The sequence below is a fragment of the Euleptes europaea genome, chromosome 13, assembly GCF_029931775.1.
Source record: "Euleptes europaea isolate rEulEur1 chromosome 13, rEulEur1.hap1, whole genome shotgun sequence".
Taxonomy (NCBI): Eukaryota; Metazoa; Chordata; class Lepidosauria; order Squamata; family Sphaerodactylidae; genus Euleptes; species Euleptes europaea.
In genome coordinates, this window is record NC_079324.1 from 16,985,300 (window position 1) to 17,011,155 (window position 25,856).

Consider the following 25,856-nt stretch of genomic DNA (forward strand, 5'->3'; position numbering starts at 1 on the left):
CTAGGTAATGGGCATTCAACTCCAGAGCAGCAGGAGTTGAGCCTTGGATCACTTAAGGATCCTTTGGGGAAGTGACCATGCATTATTAAGGAGCAGAAATGCTAGCTGAGCCAGCAGGATGCTAAGAAGAGTTTTCCTGATAATCTCACATAAAGCAAAGGAAGAGCGAAGGAGGAAGAGAAGAAGGTGCAAAAAGAATCCAATTTCCTTCTTACTGAGGGTTTTCCTACCAGGCTGCTTTAGCTATTGATTTAACCTCAATTTCTATTTCTAAAGCCAGGTCCCAGACCGAAGTTTCTGAAAAGGGTTCACAGCTAACATCTCCTCCATGGACTGTGATTGGTTTTTGCAGAACCTAGATCCTTATCAGTGGTTTCGTGGGCATCTGGGGGTTCCAGGAACTCTCCTTGTGGTGTGTTAACTAGCAGCCCTCCTCAGGAACCACAAGGTCATGCACAGCATGCTTCCCCCTGAGGAGAGCAGCATGAACGTGCCCCTGCATATGCACCCAAGGCAAGTGCTGCCGTTGTCGCCGTTCCCTGAACATTTCCTTCACTCTAGTTGAACCTACACCCAAAAAAGTTTCTAGCACACTCCATGTTGTTCAAGACTTAAGCCCCTGAAAGGCTATCAACATTACATCTGAAGAAGAACCTCTAAATTCACACATCACATTATGTAAAATTCAGAGATAAGTGAGTGGATGGGTGCACAGCCATCTCCTTCACCCTCATACCTGTGGCACTGTGCTGAATTGTACAGAAATGTTTCCCTTTCGTCTTGATTCCTACAGATGTTTCGCCTTAGCAAGTGACATTGACTGGCAACTCTACGAATGCCATGCTCTCCAGCAGTGAAAATTATTGCCCATCATGCTGAGAGAGAGAAAGAGAGGGATTCCTTGCAAGAAGCAGGAAAGAGGTGGGACTCCATTCGTTCTTTTCTCTTTCAATCTTTTCCATAGAAGAGCATATCTTGCAGCCAGTCATCAGGGACAGGGAACGAGAGATCCTCACAGGATAAGCTCTTGCTTAATCATATTATATTCTCAGTAAAACAATGAAGATCCCCAAAGGGCCCCGGCCACACACCTGCTTGATCAACGATTCCTGTACAGGGAATTAGTCTTGTAATGTTCCAACCAAAAGTTTAGCATCTGCACAGTTTCAAAATAAGACCTCCCCTGTGGGTTTCTGAAGGAATGAAATCTGACCAGCAGCACGCTTTCATCGAGGGCTACCGTTGGCTACGTATATTTTGCAGGTCATGGCCAGTGGCAAAAGAAGAGCCTCCGGTAGGCTGTGGGTTTCCTTTGCCATAAACGAGGCATGCAGTTAGGGAAGGACATAGTGGGGCGGGCTTCCTAAACATGGTTGAGAGGGGAAAGACTTTCATTTGAAATGCATGAGTTCTACCTTGGTCTGACTCCCTCTCCTGTGTCTGACATTCTGAATTACATGATTATAGATTCTGGCGACATCCTGCATTGTGAATACGGAGCCGCTCGGCATTTTTTTTTGCCAGCTGCCAAACACTCTCGCGCTTTCTTTTAATTCAGCGGTGACAATCAGCATATTTGCCACCAAGCCGAGACAATCTGCTGTCAAGTAGCGATACTGTCATTGTTATTTCTGTCTTATTTTCTTTTTCACTCTCCCCTCACCCCACCCCCCGCAACATCCATGATCTCGGAGCTAGTCAAAATCCAAGCTGGGAGGAGGCTGAACCGCTGAAGTGTGCACATTTGTGCCAGCCTAAATAAGTAGATCATTGGGTGTAGAGGCTGCTTTTTTTTTTTTTTTTTTTTTTGGTGAGTAAGTAGAGACATACTGCACCATTTCCTGATTCACTGAGCTCTAGAGGGTTGCTGGCTGTGTGCAGCAGGGGAGGTGCTAGAGCTGATCAAGCAGTGTAATTTTATACATTACTGAATCAGTGCAGGGAAAACCTGGAGGGACAAAGCATCAGCTCATCTTTGGACTGCATTGTGAAATCCTCCCGCTTCCTGCTCCAGCCATGCTCTGAGAGATCCGTTCGTCTCCCTCCCTCCCGCCCACCCCCCTTTGCTCCCCACTCCTCTTCTTTTTCCTCCCTCAGTTTTTTCCCCCTCCTGGTGGTGTGAATGATAAAGTGGTCTGATGATGGCCCTCGTTATGGAACCTATTAGCAAGTGGACGCCCAAACAAGTAGTGGATTGGATGAAAGGTAAGGGCATTTCTATATTGCAATCTGGCTTTTCTTCCTTGTGTTCTATAGAATCTGTGCTTTTGCGGGGGGGGGGAGGCACCATGCAATTGTTTAAAACGTCGCTCCTGCTCCTTTTGATGTGCATTGCATGGAGTTCTCTCAGATTCTTTGAGGGGGGAGGATGATCTGTATGGTGTCTCATAGCAGAGAGTTGACTGAGAGGCACGACTGAATGGAGAAGCTGGTTTATTTGACACTCCCGGGTAACGTGCCACTGGAATCTCTTGGCCAACAGCCGATGCATATGCGAGCAGAAATGCGGACAGAACTGTAGACCCTTTTTATGTCTCGAGAAGGCTTTCTTGAGTCATTGCACTGTGTAATGATCTGATGCCTGGCTGTCATTAGATTTGTCCTGATTAGCTCTGATATGCTCAGAACAGGTGACTCGATGCAGGAGCTGGGCACGGTTGCCGCACTTCTGTGTATAGTTTTGAAGGGTTCAAAAGGGGCTAGTGAAGGAAGGATGGCATCTTGGATTCTTAAGCCATACACGTACTGATTAGAGTCGGCTCGCTGGCTTGGCTTGCAGCTGTCTCTGTATTTTGTTCCATGAGTAAGGTTGACTGTGACAATCCCCCCAGCACCGTGGACAGTTGCAGCCGTTGCCATATATGGAGAGTGCAAGGAGGAAGCAGGAAGGGACCGCCTGTCTGAGAACAACCTTGCTGGGGAAACTCTTCAGGATAACTTGTCAGGAATGATGGATTCCGTGCCCCCAACCCCACATGTTGTGTTGTGCTATGCTGCGCATGAGAGCTGGGAAACATTTTCAGTTTGGATACTCAAGTTGGCGATAATGACGGGCACGATTTAGACGGAAGGCATAAGACACGCTTCTGATAACAAGCTGATTTCTTCTTCCCAAGTCAGGAGGGTGTGTTTTTATGCAGGAGGGTAATATAATATATATCTGTAGAGGCATGCATTTTCAGGAAGGGTTGGCCTTACAGCGTTAGCAAGCACACAAATTGTCTGCAAAAAGAAGGCTTAATATCAAAGGAACTCAGAGACAACATTTGTGTGTGCGCACACATATGCACATGCAATCTATCTCTTTCTGTGTCTAATAAATCATTGTCTTCATCTATATTCATTACAATGCACTCTGTGAATATATGCATGTGTATACTTACATGTGCCATAAATGAATTTCGTATTTGTATAGTATTGGTCCATAATCTTCCCCTTTTCCTTAAAAAAAAGTGTTTTCTGGTTGCTGTTAACCCAAGGCAATTTTTTTTTACTTTGAAACTGAAATACACAAAGTGTATAATGGGAAAGTCTATAATACCCGAGCTTTAATTCCCAAAGCTTCAGCATGTGCATGAAATATAATATGCCATACCATTCAGCTCATTTCAATATATGGCCTGAGTTGCAGACTGAAAATTGTTTATATTGCATATGACAGTTCTAAATGATGCGTGGCGGACTTGGCTTTTCTATTTCTCTACCCTGATCATTCGTGCAAATGTTCTGGTCAATAAAACATCGTCTATTATATACCCAGACCTTCAACTTATATTGTTATCCTGGTGGTGACATCTAAAGAATCCATTGAGTTGTTTTTTGAATGAAGCTATCACTTGAGAAGAGTTGAGGGGCTCATTATGACAAAGTGGCTGTGCCAAGGAGGTAGGGTCTTAAAATTACTAGGTATGTGGGATACACAGCTCTAGTGATGGTCTTGGAAACAGAACGTTGGAACCTATGGAAATTTTTTACTATTCATAGATCTTTGTTCAGGTTTCCAGAGTTATTTTGGAAAGTGGAAATGCTGTCATTCCCCCAAGTGATGTGATAGAAGGGCACGATGCAACTGATAGGGGGAAATAGTGCTTGTCACTGATTTCTGAATAAATCTCGACGTCCTTGTATTTTAGATTGACATCTCAGTTGGACGAGACTATCTTCCACTGGTTGAACAAGCAGCTTCCCGCCACCCACAAATATGCAAGGTGGGGGTTGTTGGTTTTTTTTTGAATGGCATATAAAGCCTTCAATATCTTAAACGCTTGGAACGTAGATAGACAACCTCTGTGCTGGAATGCGGATCTTGCCAAATTCCTATAAATGGGACAGGGGTTAGAAGCCCAGCAGAAGGGGGTAAGAAATATGGAGGTGTTGAACTTTTTCTCCAGCGTGCTCTTTTCCTTCCCTTGCCCATTTCCCCTAGCTGCTTCCCGCCAGAGCCTCACCTGGGAGGGGGGAGAACAGTCAGGAAGAGGGTATCCAGGAGGGAGACATGTGGGTGAAGGAAAGGTTCACATGCCATCCTCCTGCTATACAGGAATCCAGCAGTGACCTGATTGTAACACATGGGTCTGCTGCCGTCACATCTAGCTAAGTTCCTCAATAGAACATGGTACGCATGATTACAAACCTTTGTATGCCGGTCTTTGAAACAGCCTTTGTCTGTCACTCATCGTGACATAAGAAAATTCAAGGGGATTCCTTGAAATATTATGGGCTGTCTTTCAAACTACATTTCGCACAACAGCCAAGAAGGTGTGTAGCAACGGCAAGGAGTTTCCCTTAGCTTGTGGGCTTTCTGTGTGCAAACAGTCACACAAGCTTTGCTTAAAGCCATTTTATTACTCCACCTACAGTATAGGATTAGATTTCCCTTTAGCATTTGCTCTGCAGCAGAACACATATTACAGCATGAAACTACACAGCTAAACAAAAAAGTGCATTAAATAATGTATTGTTGCTAAAATGTAGCATGATGTCACCAAGAGCATTATAGACAAAAACTGGTCTCTTTGGCATCAACTCGTAACCTAAACTAATTGGCTGTGTCTATCTGCATGACTTTATTTATGGATATCTAGTGGTATTGTCAAGTCACATATAGTACAGTGATATTATCCCTTTCACAGATTGGTTGGCATTACCTATGTGACTAAATCAGGGAGGAGCCGAAGTAAACAGTATCACCAAATCCATTAAAAATGGGAATGATCTGCAGCATCAAGTTTCATTTAGAAAAATAGCTACTTTGCTGAAACATTTAGCTTTGACTCAGGCTGAAACTGGCAAATATTCTGTACAGCCCTATACCAAATGTTGATATTCAGAAACATTTATGATCATCTATAAAAGAAAAAATTGTAATCTTATCCTGATTTTTTAAACTTTATTCTGTAATGTTAGACACTCAGATCTGATCCAGAGTTCACATCATGATTTAGCCTGGATATTTTTTCTGGGTCTGAATCCTGGAAATAAAGTAGCTAAAGCTTTCCTGTCTTTATACCTATAGCCAGTAAAGCTTCTCTCGGATTTCCGCATGACCAATGGAGAAAAGTGGAAACTCTCTAAATCCTGGAGTTCCATAACCATCAGAACAATCAGATAGTGAACTCTTTGCCTCTACTTCTGAGTTGGCTTTATTGAGAACAGAGTTAAATATAGCCTGCCACTTAAGAGTTTTATGACCCCAAGACTCCTTGAGGTGAAGAATCTCCTCATGATAGAGATCCTTCCTTGAATTCCTCTTGAGGTGGATTTCTACCTGCCCCCAGTTCTCATGAGTTGTCCAGGCCTCATTCTGGTCTTCTGGGTCTTTGAAAGTTAAGCCTTCCATACTTGAGTAGCAATGGACTTGGGGTTGCCAACTGCCAGGTAGTAGCAGGAAATCTCCTGCTAATTCGACTGATCTCCAGCCGACAGAGATCAGTTCACCTGGAGAAAAATGGCTGCTTTGGCATTTGAACTCCATGGCACTGAAGTCCCTCCCCAAACCCCGTCCTCCTCAGGCTCCACCCCAAAAATCTCCCACTGGTGGCGAAGAGGGACCTGGCAACCCTAATGCAACTTGCTTGAGTGGACGGGGGGGGGGGAATTCTATACCAGAACAGTGGTGTAAGAGAATTTTGTCGTGATAGCCAGGAGTATTAGTGATTGCCGAGCATCAACCACACCCATTCTTCTTCCTCCACTATCTTCTGAGTCAAGGCTCTAGGCCGCACCAGATAATGACAGAAGCAGTGGAAGAACAGTGGGGGAGAGGAAGAAATGTTTCTGCTGCTCCTTTTCCTAAAGACTTCCCTGAGTGTCTCAAGAAGCACAAGCGATAGCTGCTATTTAGCCATGGAGTCTTTCTTAGGAACAGCATCTGTAATAGGTGGCCTGGTTTTCACATTGCAGATCCCTATGAAGGCTTTGAGAAACGTTGAGAAATTAGTTTCTTTTGGCTTCTACAAGACTCAGTGCTGAGGACTGTAGATAGTTTTGTCTTATCAAATTTGTATATACACAGCCAGCAATTCTGGGAGGGGTCTGCAATACTTGGCTGTAGGAGCAAGGGTAGACGAAAAGGGGAAAAATAATCTCTGTATCAGAGACTGATGTTCAGGATCTTAGAATAAAGGAACACTCTCATTCACCTTTCATATCTCAAAGGGCAATGCATTTTTTGCTACTCTTTCTCATCTTCAGCCACTCCAATGCCCCTATCTTTCTTCAGAATTCAAGAATTGCTTTGGACTAGCAAAAATAATTCAAGACAATACACTTCCTACTCTCTTGATCTGGTTTCTTTTCTATATTCAAATTCCACACTCCTACAATTTTTTTTTTTACTGCATCAAAAATAACTCAAGATTGTGCTTTGAAATCTCCCTTTATGGCATGATAGCCCTTTGTTCCTAAGCTGCTTATTGTGATGGCCACTAACACAGATTGTTCCAAAGAAAGGACTGGACTAATTCACGGAAGATCAGCCTACCTGTGGCTACTAGCCGTAGACAGAATTTCCATGTTCAGAGGCAGTCGACCTCTGGAAACAGTCAATGCTGGATCCCAGCAGAACAGTCCTAAAAACATAAATCCTGTCAGGATGTGGACCTGATTTGGGGTGAGGCATTGTTGGGGATATTGTTAGGGAGTAGAGTCATAATGGGATTTGAGAAGATAATGCTGCCTCTCCTTCCTCATCTTTGCAGCCTCGATATGCTCATGACATCCTGATCTGAATCTATGGAGAAGCAGCGATGGCTGATTCAATTATGCTCCATTTGTAGGCTTCTGCAGGTCATCAGGCAGGCCAGTGAAAAAAACAGAGGGCTAGTAGACCTTTAGATTACTCTAGCAAGCCATACTCATCACTGGTGGTTTGAGCTGTGAAGCAAGGAGGGTAGCTGCCTCAGCCCCCATGCTGGGGAAATGCTGGAAGAGAGGGAACCTCCATGACCTCAAGGTCCCCTCTGCCACCGCCAAAGCTGTGGACTCAAGAAGCAATGGCGAGGTACAGAGGTCGGGGGCTTCCCTTGATGCCCTTAGGATTGTCAGGTCCCTCTTCCCCACCGGTGGAAGGTTTTTTGGGCGGAGCCTAAGGAGGGCAGGGTTTGGGAGAGGAGGGACTTCAATGCCGTAGTGACCAATTGCCAAAGTGACCATTTTCTCCTGGTGAACTGATCTTTATTGCCTGGAGATCAGTTGTAATAGCAGGAGATCTCCAGCTACTACCTGGAGGTTGGCAACCCTTGCTTCTGTCCAGCTTTCCTGGCTGCCCCTGCCTGCTCTTTGACGCCACTGCAGCTTAGGGTTGCCAACCTCCAGGCACTAGCTGGAGATCTCCTGCTATTACAACTGATCTCCAGCCAATAGAGATCAGTTCACCTGGAAAAAAATGGCCGCTTCTGCAATTGGACTCTATGGAATTGAAGGCCCTCCCCTCCCCAAACCCCATGCTCCTCAGGCTCTGCCCCCAAAATCTCCAAGTATTTCCCAACTTGGAGCTGGCAACTCTGCTGCAGCAGTGACTCAAGAGGTGAGGGAGAGGGGCTTGGGGGAGGGTCCTCAAATCACTGTGCAGAAGCCCTCCCCTAGTGCATGGCGGCTGAGTCAAAGTGAGGGGCAGAGGGAGAGGGGGCACTGTGCGGTGCCTGCTCAGTTGCTTGCTCACCTGCCAAGCCCAGTCAGCGAGCCCTGGCCAAGCAGCTGACTGGCAGTGGGTGAGCTAGCAGGCACCAGGCCTTCTTTGTTCCAGTCCTGGCTTGTTGCCAACAGGGAGAGTCTGTGCCCTCACAAGCCAGCCATCCCCGCTGCCTGGCCAGCTGGCATTCCAGGCTGCCACTGCTCAGGATGAAATCAGCATGCTTGCACCCATGGGTGCATCACGTGTCCCTTCTTGTCTGCAACCCACACAGCAGCTGTTCTCAAACTGCATGCTGCCTGCCGCTGCAGCAGCAGCAAGTAACATGAAGATGAATGAGGTTTGTGATGGTGGGGATAAAAGCGGGGGCTGTCCCATGGCTGAGGGCCCCAGAATCTCTATGACTTGGGGTTGCCAGCTCTGGGTTGGGAAATACCTGGAGATTTTGAGGGTGGAGTCTGGGGAGGGAGGGCTTTGTATAGGGGAGGGACCTCAGCAGGACATAATGCCATAAGAGTCCACCCTCCAATGCAGCCATTTTCTCCCGAGGAACTGATTTTGGTCATCTGGAAATCGATTGTATTAGCGGGAGATCTCCAGGTGCCACCTGGAGGTTGGAAACCCTACTAAGACTGCCTCTGGTTCTCAGTTATTTGGGAGTGGAAAGTTCACAAAAGTAACAAGATGTGTTCCGTAGTTGTTCCATTGCATTTTTATCTGTTCAGCAATAGCTCTGTGAATTCTAAGCATGTTAACAATGAATGCCAGGTGGCAAAGTGTACTTTGATGTTCTCTCTTGATGACTTATAGCTTGGGGGACTACCCTGGCTTTTTTTTTTTTTGCTTGCAGTAACAACAAGCACCACTAGTTTGCCAGGCAGTGCTATGAAGCGCTGCAAAGAAGAATGCCTGTGTTACCAGGCAGTGCACCTCTGAACTGAAAAGAATGCAATTTCTTTAACTGTATTGATTTCTACATTCACGTCACATAATTTGCCACCAGATAGCACCCAAAACGGTACACGGAAAGAAAAAGCAACCATAAACATTTCAATAATGAAGCAATCGAGATCTGTTGTTTCAGAGATATTAGGACCAAACTTGTTGAGACACTGGGAGGTGAGGTCCATGAATGGATCTCCCAATCATTTTTATTAATCAGCTGTGGGGGCTTCTTATAGCCAGAGTACAGGGAAGGAAGTGTCAGACCATTGGCCCATCTAGTTCAATCCTGTCTACTCTGATTGGTAGAGACTCTCCAAGTTCTCCAGGTCTTTCCAATTACCTTCAACTTGAGATCTCTCAACTGGAGATGTAAGGGATTGAACCTGGGACCTTCTGCATACTAAGCATGAGCCATGACTGATAATTTAACTTGAGAATCCCCCCCCCGATTTTAGTAGTACCCTTACTGTCAGCAGTATTCATTTATTTGTGTTGATTGTTAAATAAAGCATTACAGTGTTGTTGCATTCACTTAAAAAAACCACTAGCTATGACATTTCTTCTTTAATTGGGCAGCCTGCTTCATCTTGCTTTGGTCCATCTACATTTTCTTGTGGCTAAACGGAACAATCTGTATGTGGTAACCCAGTGCTTCCCATATCACAAAAACACCAATAAAATTAGTTGTGGTTTTCAGGAGCCTGGTAGGTGATTAAACAGCTGGGATTGTAAAATATATAAGATCAGTGCCTTCTTAAATGCACCTTTTTAGCAAGAGCTTCACACCAAGTCATTTATTCAAAGCCCCGCTGATTGATAGCAGCGCTTGCCTTGCCAAAGCTGCCTGCTCAGAAGGATCCATTGATAATGAACGTTCAGATGTAAATGCACATTTCACAAATGCAAAACCATTTCCCCCCACCACCTCAGATCTGATTTTTGCCCCTTCTCTCTTAACAAGGCTGCAACCATAAAAATACAAGCAGATTCCGTTTGTAAATCGATTAACCATGCTGCATTGATCCTGTGCAGAATAATTATACGTTCTCAGCAGAAGGGTTTTCCTTAGTACGTAATCCCCTGTTTTCAAGATGGTTCATTAAAAAAAAAAGTAGAAGGGTGGGAAAGGGGGGGAGAACTAGGATGCCGATGACGTAAGCGGGCTTGTTAACATTCACATCATGCCTGGTTCTGGCAAACCCCTTTTCTAGTCTCCCTTTTTTTTTGCCTCTCATTAAGTCAGTACCTGCTTTGTAGCAATGTGTCATGGAAAGGGAGTCTCCCACACTTGCAGAGAATGATGCATAAAATTGGAAAGCACTAGTGGAACACCAGAATTTTTATCACCTTCCAGCCAAAGCAGCCTTGCGTCCATTAAATATGTTCCTACAGTATTTTCTCCCTTCAAAAATATTTTGCTACTTCAGTGTACCGAGGGCAAAAACCACACCATAGACTTAAAACAGTCATTCCCTTTCCCAGACTGGGAATCATAGTTTTTTTTAAGGAGAATTGCGGTGCGGGGAGGGGGAATCTTTAGTGAAAAGTTCACAGGCCCTTTGCATGGTGAAGTTCCCAAGATTCACTGAAGGTAGTAGCAGAAAACCATTGGTAAATTTTGTGGTGAAGGTGGCACTCAAATAATCTGAAATTAGGAGGTATATGTGTATTATTAATTCATTTTAAAATTCTCATCTGTTTTCACAGTAAATCGGTTAATTCAAGATAGCAAGGAGCTATGAATAAGGAGCAGAAGCCCTGAACAGTTTGAATCTGAGAGATAAACGAAATCACAATATTTCTTTTGAAATTCCATCCACTTCAAAAATATAATAAATAAATAACTAATGTGAGCTGCTTCCAGTCAGAGTAGACAATACTGAGCTCAATGGACCAATGTCTTGAGTCAGTATGAGGCAGCTCATCAGGGAGGGGCTGTGGCTCAGCAGTAGAACATCTGCTTTGTGTACAGAAGGTCCCAGATTCAATACCTGGCATTTCCAGCAAAAAGGTCATGGGTGATATGAACAGGGTTGCCAACCTTCAGGTGGTGGCTGGTAGGGCTGTTGATTCGGTTCGGGCCGAACTGAAAAACAGCCCAATTTCCCCCGATTCGGCTGTTTTTCGGTTCGGATGAACTGAGCTCAAAAAAGGCGGGAAACGGGGGAGCCGAATTTGCCGAATTTGGGGGTTCTGCGAATAAATTTGCAGATTTGCCCCCCCCCCCCGCACCTTCACGGGGCTTCCATGAAGGCGCGGGGAAGGGGCCCTTTAAACAGGTCTGCGCCTCTCAGCTGGGAGGCGCAGATCTGTTTAAAGGGCCCCTCGCGCAGAGAGCGCAGAGGGGCTTGACAACCCCCCGCCAGCCTTCCTGGGAGTCCCGGCAAGGCTGGGGGGGGGGTCTTTAGACCCCTCTGCGCTGTCTGCGCAGAGAGCACAGAGGGCTTGACAGCCCCCCGCCAGCCTTCCCGGGAGTCCTGGCAAGACTGGGGGGTCTTTAAACCCCTCTGCACTCTCTGTGCAGAGGGCGCAGAGGCACTTGACAACCCCCCGCCAGCCTTGCAGGGAGTCCCGGGAAGGCGGGCGGGGGGTCTTTAAACCCCTCTGCGCTGCCTGCGCAGACAGCGCAGAGGGGCTTGTTGGGAAGGGCCTTTAAACAGATCTGCGCCGGAGGCGCAGATCTGTTTAAAGGGCTCCCCGCGTGCCTTCAGGGAATCCCCCTGAAGGCGCGCAGGGGCCCGAATTTTTCCCCAAACTCCGGATCCCCCCGAATTTCAGGGATCCGAAGCGGGGGAGTTCGGACTTTGGCACAACCCGAATAAAAATGGGCCGAATTTTGCCGAATCAGAATTCTACCGAATTTTTTTTTCAACAGCCCTAGTGGCTGGTGATCTCCTGGGATTACAACAGATCTCCTGGTGATAGAGATCAGTTCACCTGGAGAAAATGGCCACTTCAGAAGGTGGACTCTATGGCATTATACCCCATTGAAGTCGCTCCCCAAACCCTGACCTCCTCAGGCTCCACTCCCATAATCTCCAGGGATTTTCCCAACCTGGAGCTGGCAACATTAGATATGAAAGATGAGTGCTTGAGGCCAATGACCTGATTTAGTGGTAGATTATCTATTTGGCATGCTCAAGGTTCCATGTTAAATCCCCAGCAAGATGTAGCTTGGAATTTAAATAAGGACATCTATGCTCCAGAAGATGTTCTATTGAGATGTGTAATCCATGTAACTTGTTCACATTCAGTAAACTGGACTGTTGATAAAAATATATCTCAGATACAGTCTTTGAACAGGAATGAACCATCATCTTGCACAAATCAATGACAGATCCTGTGTTGTTGGTCTTTGGCTTGGTTTTCAGTTAACAGCTCTGTTTCTCTTCTACCCCACTTCCCACTTCTCTCCCCAAATCTGTGACTGAATCATAACCAGTACTGTAGTGCATATTAACTGGTGGGAGAATGTTTTGGCAGGATTATGACAGGCATAGACAGAGCAGCATTCTGGAATCTACATGCTATACCCAAGTTATTTTTAGGCCTTGTTATTTCTGCAGTAAGGATTAAGGAGAGTCTGACTCTCGGAGGAGGAGGCAGAACTGAAAGTGGGGCTTTTACAGTTCACTTGTACTTACTCGGATTGGAAGCTAGCTTCAGAAAACCACCATTCCAAAGTATTCCTTCCTCCACAGAGCTTAAAACTATTTTTGTTTCAAGTGGGGCAAAAATGACATGTTCAAATTTCATAAAGCCAGGGTTGTTTTTACTCTTTGTGAATATATAAAGCTACCAAATGTGTAGAAACCTTTAGAAAGACTTGCAAGCCTTCTTGTGTCAAAAGGCACTTCCTTGACTGCTATTACTTGTATAGAGACTCTAACAGTGCAATCCTAAACAGAATTATACCTAGGGTTGCCAGCTCCAGGTTGGGAAATACCTAGAGATTTTTGGGGCGGAGCCTGAGGATAGTTGGGTTTGGGGAGGGACTTCAATGCCACAGAGTCCAATTGCCCAAGCGGCCATTTTCTCCAGGTGAACTGATCTCTATTGGCTGGAGATCAGTTGTAATAGCAGGAGATCTCCAGCTAGTACCTGGAGGTGGTAACCCTGTGTATAGAGACTCTAGCAGTGCAATCCTAAACAGATCTTTTCTAGCCCATTGCTTTTAATGGACTTAGAAAGGTGTAACTCTGTTTAGGATTGCACTGCGAATGTGTTTGGTGGGTTTCTTTCTGAATATGATTATCAGGGCTTTTTTATATCCATTTTCTGCTTTTATTATTAGGTTTTCAATTGTTTTACTTTAAGGTGTGGATGTATGGTGTGACTTCTTGAGCTCCTAGAAAGGGGAATTATACATTTTAAAAGAAATAGTAAAAAAATTAGTCATTCCAGTGTTCCTTCTGGCCCATCATTGAATTGCAGCGGTTCTTTAATGGCCCAGCTAAGCATTTCCCCCATTTACTTCCTGCGTTGGATTTGTTCTGCCTTGTCTTTCACTCATCCTGAATTCTGGCTTAACAAGTAAGACGTTTACAAATTAAGTCCAGAATTGGAGCATGTGCACATTTTTCACTTCCTTGAGTTAATATGTACTATCCATTCCATGTTAATGATGTGCAGGTGCACACTGATAAAACATTGCAGTTCCTCAGATGTAATATAATGTAATATAATTGTATGTATCATGCAACATGAATTATGCCCAGTGTTTTACTGATGTGCACATACATTCCTGTGAGTTTATCAAACACTACACAAAAGAATCCTGCTACAACCATGTGTGCAGTCACATGAACAAGATTGCTTTTTGTAATGTTTTATCAATTCACATGCACACTGGTAATGTATGGACAAGGGGAAGGAATGAAGGAACTGTGAGGTGTGTCAAAGTACACATGCAGAGAAAATCTGGAATCGAAGTGGAACAATATTTATTTATTTAGTATATTTGTGTTCGGCTCCCCCCCCCCACATAAATGGGGGACCAAAAGTAGATAACAATACATGGGTGGGGGGAATACAGCAACAAATAAGGAAGGGACTATACAACAACTCATAACAGCAATCTTTGTTGCATTTAGTTGTGTTGCCCAAGTACTCCTTTTTTTTTAAATTGTTTTTTATTAGGGATTTTGGGGGTACAAGATAAAAGGGAAAAGGGAAAACAAAGAGGGATTTTTAACACTGTCTCGCAAGAACCCCGTCTTCATTGTTCTTGGAGCCCCATTTTCATCATTAATAACATTCTACCATGGTTACATATTGTTCTAATCAACTCTATATTCAAATCCAAAATTGCCTTTATATTGCCTTTATGTATACTCTACAAATTAATATTAATACTGATTTACTTCCAATAAGATCTAACACAGTTCTACTTTTACTCATTTATATAAGCTAAGACATCATTCTAATATACCACATTCTACATTTATTAATCATTGACCGGATTGTCCTCTATTATCACCCTTATCTAAGTCAAAATCTTTACATTTGGTTTGTAATCCATGGTGTGGTTTGGTATTTCACAACGGCCACAGTTTTATATTCCCCGAATTTATAATCCAAGATTATTTGATTTGTAATCCACATGTTTGGTTTATTTTCATCCAGTTTGTAATCCACAGGTTTACAACCCAATGTTGTTCAGTTTGTAATCCACGAGTTGAATTTGTAATCCCCCATATATTTTATGGTTCGGTTTAGTCACTAGCAGTCTTTGGTATCGGCCCAAGTTCCATTCCAATTTTATTTTTGGTTTTTAGTTATATTATTGGTATTTGTCATAGAATGGTTACCATTTTTGTTTGTGGTCGTCTGCCATCTTATACTGTATCAGAGCTGAGTCTAGACATTGAAGCATACTCGTGCATTTTGATGATCCAAAGGTTTATTTTTGGAACCTTCTTCTCCTTCCATTTGGATGCAAATACTATTCTCGCAGCAGTTGTAGCATATTGATATAGTTCTGCATGGGCCTGATTTTTTCTGGAATTATTCCTAACAGAAAATATTTAGCTTGAAACTCAAAGTTGACTTGTAATAGTTCCTGTATTTCTTTGTGTATTAATTTCCAATATTTCTGGGTTTTCTTACATGTCCACCATTGATGAAAGAACATTCCTTCCGTATCTGAGCACTTCCAACAGTTAGCTTGATTAGACTTGAACATCTTTTGCAAGTCTTTAGGAGCGTAGTACCATCTAAAAAACATTTTGAACCAGTTCTCTTTGATTGCCTGTGATTTAGAGAATTTGATCTCTACTTTCCAAAGTTTTTCCCAAGTCTCCATTGGAATCATCTCCCCAAAGTTCTGCATCCATTTAATCATACAGGTTTTAACCTGTTCCGATGATGATTCCACTTTTAGTAACATTTTGTATATTTTAGACAGAAGATGGTCTTGTGTTTTGATGATTGATCATTTGTTCAAAATCCGTTAGTTTCCTCTGTTTTGCTTCTGATAGTCCGTTTTTAGTGCATGTATTACTTGATGGTAAGTGAACCATGAAATCTTGATGTTTTCAGCTTGTAGTTCTAGAAGTGTTTTTATCTGACCGTCTTTTTGAATCAAATCGTAATAAGTGAGATAGTCATTTTTTTTCCTGCTTGTGAAGTCAGTATAAGCCTCAGTTGGTGACATCAAGCTTGGTGGTGAGGGACTAATTAATCTTTTCAGTGTATTCCAAGTTCTTAACATTTGGCTGGCCAGACCTTCAGTTTTTTGATCTTGTGATATTTTTGTATTTTTGTTTGGCCATAGCAATTGATGAGATCCAATGTCAAGCCCTGCTTTTTCCAGTCTTATGACCCGGTCCTCTGGATGTAGAATCCAATCCACCAGTGATACCAGAGTCACTGCTTGGTGATATAGCTTGAGATTTGGAAGACCCATGCCTCCCCTGCTCGTGTCGTCTTGTAAGACTGCAAATCTTATTCTTGGTTTTTTCCCATTCCAAATAAATTTGTTAATTTTCTGTTGCCACTTGTGAATTGTTTTTAAGTTAATAAAAATTTGTAAAGTTTGGAATAGAAAGTTTAATTTTGGCATAATATTCATCTTACTAGCTGCCATTCGGCCCATCCATGATATTTGTAGTCTACTCCATCTGATCAGGTCTTCCTCTATTGTCCTCCATACAGCTTTGTAGTTTAAGTCAAAGAGCGTGTCTGAGCCAATAGGTATTTTAATGCCAAGATATTTGACACTTGTCTTAGGTATGCTACACTGAAATATTTGTTGGATGACTTGTTTTTCCCGGTCATCAGTGTTATACAATATATAGTTTGTTTTGGTTTGATTGAGTTTATATCTGGAAAAGTAACTGAGTGTCTATCTGTTGTTTGATTGCAGTCAGAGAAGGTGTTGGATTGGCACAAATTAACACCATGTCATCCGCATAACTCCTTATTTTGTATTCTTAGTCTTCATATTTTAGACCCTTTATTTCGGGGTCTGCTCTGATCTTGTTGGCTAATATCTCCATTGCTAAGTTGAACAGTAAAGGTGATAGTGGGCAGCCTTGTCTTGTACCTTTTTGAATCTCTATTTGGTCTGTCAACTTGCCATTTATCAATAGCCTGGCATTTTGGTTGGTGTATATCGCTTTCACTGCTTTCAAGAATTGGCATCCACAGTTTGTCAACTGGAGCGTTTTCAATAAAAAGTTCCAAGAGACGTTATCGAAGGCTTTTTCTGCATCCAAGAAGATCATTGTTGCCTTTTCTTTCTTTTTCTTGATATAGTTGATTGCTTCCAGTACTACTCTGACATTGTCTTTAAGTTATCTTTTAGGGATAAACCCTGTCTGGTCTGTATGTATTAACCTTGGAATACATCTTTTGAGCCTTTCAGTTAAGAGAGCCAGCATGGTGTAGTGGTTAAGAACGGTGGTTTGGAGCAGTGGAGTCTGATCTGAAGAACCGGGTTTGATTCCCCATTCCTCCACATGAGTGGCAGAGGCTAATCTGGTGAACTGGATTTGTTTCCCCACTCCTACACACAAAGCCAGCTGGGTGACCTTGGGCAAGTCATTCTCTCTCAGCCTCACCTACCTCACAGGGTGTCTGTTGTGAGGAGGGGAAGGGAGGGTGATTGCAAGCCGGTTTGATTCTCCCTTAAGTGGCAAAGAAAGTCGGCATATAAAAACCAACTCCTTCTTCTTCTTCTTAAGATTGAAGCAAAGATTTTGGAATCCACATTCAGAAGCGATACTGGTCTATACACCTTCGGATGGTTCTTTTCTTTTTCCTCTTTTGGGGTTAGAGATATGTGGGCTTCCTTCCATGTTCCAGGAATTTTCCCTTCATGGAGTAGGTCATTATAAACTTTTTGTAGGTGGAGTATCACAATGTCATCTAGCTTCTTGTAATAGATTGCACTCATCCCGTCTGGACCCGGGGCCTTGTCTGCTTTCAGTCTCTTCATAGAATCTGTTATCTCTTGGACCGTTACTTTCTGATTTAAAATTTCCCGATCATCTTCTGTGAATTCTTTTAGGTTTGCTGTTCTGATATATGTCTCCATGTCTGTTTGTGTAGTATCATTGTTTTGATAAAGTTCTTTATAAAACCGTCCAAAAGCTTCTTGGATATCTTCCTCATTACTGGTGAGTTGGCCGTTCTTGTAAACCGCAGGAATTCTTCTTTTGGCTGATTCTTTTCTCAAGACATTTGCCAAAAGCCTTCCTGGCTTGTTAGCTTGTTCAAAGTACTTATGTTTCGTGAACCTAAGTTTTTTATGCATCTCTTCCATTTCAAGACCTTCTATTTCTCGCTTTAATTTGTATAAATTTAGCAAATCATGTTTAGACCCTGTCGGCTGATGGTTGTTTTCCAGCTGTCTTAATTGTAAGTGAAGGTTCTCTAGTTTGAAGACTCTGTCTTTTTTTATTTTAGAAGCAATCGCGATCAGCCTACCTCTCATATAGGCTTTGCTGACATCCCATATTGTTCTTGGTTCTACGTCTGGGGTGGTGTTAGTGTGAAAGAAGTCTTTCAATTCCTGTTGACACTGCTTAAAAATTTCTTGTTTGAGAAGCAAGTTTTTGTTCATGCACCATCTCCACAGACTCTTTTGATCCTCTGTAAGCCCTTGGCCCACTTGAACCAAAACCACATCAGAGACAGTCAGGTCCAAAGAAGCTGGTTTTACTGGTCAAAATAGGTTAACAGAGCATAAGGAAAAGGTGACAGCAATGGCTTTTGCTGGCTTGCACTTGGTAATATAAAAGCATGAAAAAACGCAAGAGATTACAAAACACAAACAGCGCTGTGGTTCACACAGCTTCAAAGGCATAAAGGTATGCATAACAATCCTTGAGTTCTTGAGTCAGATCAGTGAGAGCATGAAAGGAAACGAAAGCAACTGAGATACAGGCCTGACATCCTCGTGGAGTTTAATCTGCAGTGGGTTGTGATCTGCGAAGGTAGCCGGCAGGATCTCAACTTGATCCAAGTTGTTAAGGAGACTGGTCGATATCCATCCTACGTCAATTCTCGAGTAGGAAGTATGTCTATTAGAATAGAACGTGTAGTTTCTTCTGCTGGGATGTTTGTGTCTCCAGGCATCAATAAGATTCCAGTCCTGCAGATACTGAAACACCATCTTCGGCAATCTATTGCCCTTGTTCCGAGTTGATTTGTCTATTTTTGGATCCATTACACCATTCATATCTCCCATAATCACTACGTCTCCTTGTTGCAATTCATTTAAGTCCTCAAAGAAGGTTGCAAAAAAAATTTCCTTACCATGATTTGGGGCGTAGACATTCAATTGTGAATTTCCTTCCAATCGCCCCCTGTAGCAATAGAATTATATATCTGCCCTCATGGTCCTTCTTAGAACTGATCACCAAAAAAATTGTTTCTTTATATAAGTGACAACTCCTTTTTTCTTTTTCAACAATGAAGATGGATATGTTGAACCGATTTTTGGGCAGTTTAAAAAGTTCTCATGTTGTTGTTTGATGTGAGTCTCTTGAATGCAGATTATGTCAACTGTTGACTTCTTTAGTTTGTGAAAAATCTTTCTCCTCTTAGATGGCCAGTTCAAACCATTCACGTAAATAATATTGGTGTTCTCCATCTTTTATTCTGGTGTGCAGGCTTGGTCAGCTTTTAGTGCTTCTTCTTCCTCCTCCAGGGAATTCCCAGATGTGGAATTCGGCACTTATTCTTGTTGAATTGCATCTTGTTCCCATCCGCCCACTCCATCCATTAGGAGGCAGAGTTTCTTTTGTAGAAGAAAGTGTGACAAGGTTGAACCAGGAGGCACCGCTCACTCACCTGCTTAGGGTTACCAACCGCCAGGTACTAGCTGGAGATCTCCTGCTATTACAACTGATCTCTAGCCAGTAGAGATCAGTTCACCTGGAGAAAATGGCCTCTTTGGCAATTACACTCTATGGCATTGAAGTCCCTCCCCTCCCCAAACCCCGCCCTCCTCAGGCTCCACCCCAAAAACCTCCCGCATGTGGTGAACAGGGACATGGCAACCCTACACCCGCTAGAGTCACTCATTATTATTGTGATGATAAGGGAGAACAGAACTCTGTATACCAGGGGTCCCCAACTTTGTTGAGCCTGTGGGCACCTTTGGAATTCTGATACAGGGTGTTGGGCACAACCCCAAAAAGGCTGCTGCAGGAGGCAGAGCCAGCCACAGAAAGTCAGGTTAAATATAACTCTAATGGTAACTTCAACCTTTCAGGGAGAAGCTCTAACAGGAAGCCTTTTAATCTACACAGCCAGTCCGAAGCCCTGCTAGGCAAAAGCCCCACCCAGCCCCACCCACTTTCTAAAAATACCCCCAGGCACCACGTTGGGGATTCCTGCTGTATACACACTGCCCACACCCTACCACCATTATGGATTGTAGTTGTGGGCCACTGTTTGGAGACCAAGAAGAAGAAGAAGAGTTGTTTTTTATATGCCAACTTTCTCTACTACTTAAGAGAGAATCAAACCAGCTTACAATGACCTTCCCTTCCCCTCTCCACAGCAGACACCCTGTGAGGTAGGTAGGGCTGAGAGAGCTCAAAGAGAGCTGTGACTAGCCCAAGGTCACCCAGTTGGCTTCATGTATAGGAGTGGGGAAACTAACCCTGTTCACCAGATTAGTGTCCACTGCTCATGTGTAGGTGTGGGGAATCAAACCCGGTTCTCCAGATTAGAGTCCACTGCTCCAAGTGGGAGGAGAATTTACAGGTAAGCAAACTCATCAGTTTATTGATAGATACCCAGTGGTCCAGACAACTGAGTGTTGCAGAGCAGTGAACCTTTAGCCGTGGTTGGGCATTGGTTGGATCTAGGGCTGAGTAATTTAGTCCTGGGGGGATGTGGGTTGGAGAACAGACACTGCTTGATTCCAGTGCTGTTATTTACAATCCCTGGTGTGGCCCTGGAACTGCAGTGCTCAAAATAATGTGGGGATGAGGATACTGAGGCTGTAGGTATTCTCAATCAATCAAGTTTTATTTCGATACAATATCAGCTCTGAATAAAAATCAGTTAGGTTTAAAATAATAAAATAAAATAATAAAAGTTGATGATTCTGGGAAGGATGATTTGAAGAGGAGGAGGAAAGATCTTCTATGGGGAAGGGTTTTCAATTAGCCGTTTACGAATCCCATTAGACTGGAGGCAAAATTTGGTTACTTGAATGGTTATTTCCCAAGAGAAGTCTGCTAAGAGAAGGGAAACTTTAGCTTCTTAGTTCTTATGATCTCCCAGGAAAGGATGACAATATGGGGAGAATGTACTGCGATCTTATGTCGTTGTAGAAGGGACATTGCAGCAGAACATGTTCTATTGTTTCCACTTTCTCTGCATATTGTTTCCACTTTTCTCTGCATATTGTTTCCCTTTCATCTCTGCATAGTCGTTGATGAAAGGGAGTACGGAGATACCTGCCTTCCAGGAGAGCTGAAGGTAAGGCGTTGAAACGCGCAAGAGTAAAGGCCCTTAGATATTTGGATATTTCCAGGAATCCGAGGTAGTCTGCAGGGTGGAAAGGTATGATGTATTGCAAGATGGTTGGATATTTATGAATCTGAGCCCTATCTGATTGAAGGGCATGGTCCAAAAGTCTCTGTTTGATTGTTTCCTTGGCTTTTTGGTATCCCAATACCAATATGGCTTGAGAAGAGAGGCCGTGTTTCTGGAGCATCTTCTCTATTGCACTTTGCCAAGTTGAGCAGTGATTATCAGCTAGAATCAGAGGGGTTAGACCAATAGGGTTGAATATGAGTTTTAGCCAATAGTTAAGTGTTTGGATCCACATATTGGACTCCAAAGAGATCACTCCAGTTTCTAATCGAAGGAGGGCGTTTGGAACACATCTCGGAACTCCAAGTATCTTCCTCAGAAACTTCGATTGGATCGTTTCCAGTAGGCAAATATCTTTGTAAATGCAGAGCTGTGACCCATATAGAAGCTGGGGAACGGTGGAAGACTTTAAGTGCTGCTGGAATGTAGGTGGCTCCTTTAGTGAAATGAAATTTTAGTATGGCAGAGGATGATTTATTGGCATGTAAGTATCGTATCAAAACACAGCCTTGATCCGTCACAGTGCAATCCTAAGAAAAATCGCACCTTTCTACGTCCATTGATTTCAACAGAGTCTGCTTAGGATGGCACTGTAAAAAAGGAGTCCCCAGATGGCATGCATGCATTTGCTTTTGTTTACTTGGAACCGCTGAGAACGGTATCACTGCAGCGAGAACGATAGGCAAGAAGGAGCAAAAGCCACCCCTCTGCTCTTCCATTAATGGGTTGCCAACCTCCAGGTACTAGCTGGAGATCTCCTGCTATTACAACTGATCTCCAGCCAATAAAGATCAGTTCCCCTGGAGAAAATGGCCGCTTTGGCCATTGGACTCTATGGCATTGAAATCCCTCCCCTCCCTAAACCTTGCCCTCCTCAGGCTCCACCCCAAAAACCTCCTGCTGGTGGCGAAAAGGGAAGCTATCTACAAGCCCAGAACTTTCAGAAGACACATCATCGTGCGTCAAAACCCTTCCATGCTAGAGGACTGGGCCCCCTTGCGTCTCATAGCCCAAGCCTCCCAGACTGTTTGCTTCAGTCAGCAATGAAGTCGGCGGCCTGTTTATCTCTAACCAGTCTTGACTCGCCATAAATTGCCCCTGAGAACATGTGTCATTGAAAGAGCCAACAAAATGCTGACAAGGATTCTCAAGCTACAGCTGCAGATGCATGTGACAGCTGCATTGTCTTGCTCCCTCTGATATGTGGAACAAGGATTTTCATGTTCCTCATCAGCAGTCAGCTAATTTTATTATCCAGTGTTTACTGGGGAAAAGATTCTAGGTGGAGTCCAGTTTATCGGTAACAACAGGGGGGTGAGGAGGAAGATTTAATTCTAATTAAACTGCAAGTTCAGCAGTCTGGGGCAGAGGGATAATAGGGTCAGGACCGCAGGCTGTAAATGGGAGTGGTTCTAGGAACTCCACAGAGAAATGGGAAAGAATATGGTAAGGAACACACAAAGGCAAGATACAAACTCAAGTAAGGATAAGAACTGGCGGACCGAAACTAAATAGATTGATTAAAAACTTTCCTCCCAGGATTTTTTTAAAAAGCATTGTCTGACAGCCCTCTGCTAAGGAATATTTTGCAACTTTTTAGGGGCACATGGACTCACCTAGGTTTTGGAATAAACATTTTTGAAATTATACTCCCCCCCTTTATTGTTATCAATCACAGCATTATTTTTGGACATGAATGAAATTAACCTTTCTACAAAATATTTCAGAGTGGTGATGGTGAACATGTCTGTTCCACTGAAATTGTGCCTTAATGTTTACTTCAACACTGCATCAGTGTGGTTCAGTTCTTCATCCTCCATCTGAAGGCCTAAGTGAAAGCTCATACCCTACCAGAAAGCTCATACCCTACCAGAAAATATTTTTGTTAGTCTTTAAGGTGCTACTGGACTCTTGCCCTTTTCTACTTCAGACAGACTAACACGGCTACCCACTGTGAATTATTCAAAACCTGTTTGCAGTACAGGTTTCGGGGGGGGGGGACCCAAAAAGAAGCCACTGGTGCCAGAACCATTGTTTCGGCCAGGCACCGCTGTATGTCTTCTTGGAGGGGACAGTCTCTGGAGTGTGGGGATGTGTCATTTGGGGTGGTCCAAAGATTATTTTGGGGTGCAGGGTCTGTATGTGCATTTGTCCTGGGTCACCCCACTTGGGAGCCGCTGGCACAAGAACCGGACTTTGGACCAGGACCCAGCATGCACCATCTCGAAGAGCACAGTCCCCTGAATGTGGGGTTGTATGATATGTGGTGGTCCAATCCATATTTTGGGGTGCAGAGCTTGTGAATTGTCCTCAAAATCATTCAGGAACTAGGAAATGTGAATAAGGAACTGGGAATAAGGAACCAACTGGGAATAAGGAACCAACTTCAGCCTCCTGTTCTACTTCCATTTTCAGTCTTTGGAATCGTCTTTCTCGGCATGCCTGGCCTCTCTTGCTGTGCTCAGTCTGCTTTGATACCAGAGTGAGGTTTTTCATTCAGCCTCCTTCGGAGAATCTAATGCTGAGCAGGAAAAAAAAAGTTGCTGGGAGTCAGTTTCCCCTGTTGTTGTTTTTAAGATGCAGTGAATACTTCCTTTGTTTCTTGTTTTGTTCAGAAAAAAGAACGTGCCTGGAAATGTAACGGAAAGGCCAAAGTCAGGGGTCTTTTTTAAATTCTCCCCCCCCCCTGCATTGAATTCATAGTTGGAGGAGAAAGAGTCCTCTGAGTCAAATCTCTACTCCCCCATGCAAGCACATCAGCAGTGAAGCAGTCTTCCTCTATCTTGAACCTGCCAGGGGAAATAAGCTCAAGAAAGTATGCCAGGGGGCTCAGACAGCACAAGGGACCCGGACACATCTGGGGTAGCTGACAGTGCAAGTTAAGAGCTCCACCATTTCCTGGAAGCAGGGGTTAGATGACTGAAGAGACCAGTGCTATCCTGAGAGCTCTTGGGTCTGTTCACTACCAGGCGAGAGAACTCTAAGAGACTGGTAGTCTCCCATCGTCACTTTATCGTGAAGGGAAAAACTGGATGTAACATAAGCATGCCAAAGGGAGGAAAAGGTCGCATCCATTCCCTGCTGAACTGATCATAGCTATACTCCCTTTCCTCTCACTTTCCAAGGGTAGGGAGTAGCGTGGTGTAGTGGTTAGGAGTGGCGGACTCTGATCTGGAGAACTGGGTTTGACTAGGTTGATAACTGCACCCACATATGGGAGACATATACAGCCCAGCATAACAACTTGTAGACAATCTAACCAGATGTGTGTACAATTGGAAATATACTGTACAACCTATATACATGCCTGGCCTGATATATAATTGTCTGTATATGTTTATATATTTGAAAATATGTGTGTATGTTTTACATGGGTTTCAATTGACCACTGAAGAAGACCAAATAGGCCAAAACTCATCTGGCATGTGGTTACAGTATATCAACCTTAGGAAATGCCATTGTGCTGTTTTAACTATTTTTTAAAATAATTTTTATATTGACATAGCACCTTCAATAAATTATATTTTCACTATCAATTTATTTTATTTATCCCACCCAACCTTGGGTACCAAGTCACAGTTCTTTCCAAACTCTCTCAGCCCCACCTACCTCACAAGGTGTCTGTTGTGGGCAGAGGAAGGAGATTGTAAGCCTGTTTGATTCTCCTTAAAAAAGGTAGAGAAGGTTGGCATATAAAAACCAACTCCTCCTCCTCCTTTTTCTCCTCCTCCTCATCTGTCATTGGTACACAGCCCTAACCCTATCATCCTGCAGTTCAGTGACCTGAGATGTCTGCATTCCACTTTAAACATAGGCAAATGAACATAATCTGTTTTATCTCCATTCATGCAACAGGTGTACTTTACATGGATTGTCATCATTTTGACAGGATTTTGGGTTGGATCCAAACTCTATGGTTAGATCCATCAGAGAAAGGGCACATTTCGCTTACTGAAGAGCATGCTTGGATCCAACCCAATAGCTTATAAAGTATAATAAAGTCTGCCACATGCCAGAGTCAAATAGGAGCACCATGGAGTTCTCATCATGGAAAGATCTGTATTCCTTCACATCCCCATAATGTCCTTCAGCTTCTCAGCATCTTCAGTTTCAGTGTTATTCTCTGCCATTTCATTTTCTCTTCTCATTTGTGTCATGGCTAAAGATGGGAACCCAAACATTAGCCAGTAGAGAATTCTCTCTGTTTATAAACAAGAATTCCCACTGTAGCAATACTGTTAGGAAGAAGCGGAGTGTTTCAATCAATTCTTTGCAGATGTGTACCATCACTTAGCATCTCTTCTAGGATTAGATTGCGGTAAGGTGGGGAAAACATGCTAAACAAATTCAGGAACAGCAAGACAGAAAAGAAGCAGAAGAAGGTTTTGAAGTGTGCACCTCAATTCTCTTTTTCCTTCCGTGCATATTATTTTCATATTACTCTCACCTGAAGCCATGAACTGCCTTTGCTGAAATGCTTCATGGGTGAGGCTACCTGAAAGTTCACTGTGATATTTAATCAGCGCTGGTTCGGCGTACAGCAAGTCACCATGAAGTCCTCAATGGTGGCCATGCATCTCCTGGTTATATTTTGTACGGTTTGATTTGTTGCATTTTACTCCACTTTGTTGATACAAAAGGGACTCGCAAAGCTGCCACCACTGCAGACAGTGAAAGTGTGTCACTATCACCTAGGTTTGCTAACCTCCAGGTGGTGGCT

At 43.5% G+C, this 25,856-nt stretch overlaps 1 protein-coding gene across 1 annotated transcript in view; it reads left to right on the forward strand.

Moving 5' to 3' along the window:
* Nucleotides 1-2,130: 2,130 nt before the first annotated feature.
* The window catches only part of LOC130486531 (connector enhancer of kinase suppressor of ras 2-like), a 513,126-nt gene continuing 489,400 nt past the window's right edge, over nt 2,131-25,856 (forward strand). Inside the window, exon 1 of the mRNA XM_056859816.1 lies at nt 2,131-2,205. Coding sequence (XP_056715794.1) covers nt 2,139-2,205 — 67 coding nt within the window. The 5' untranslated portion in view covers nt 2,131-2,138. The remainder of the gene's footprint in view (nt 2,206-25,856) is intronic.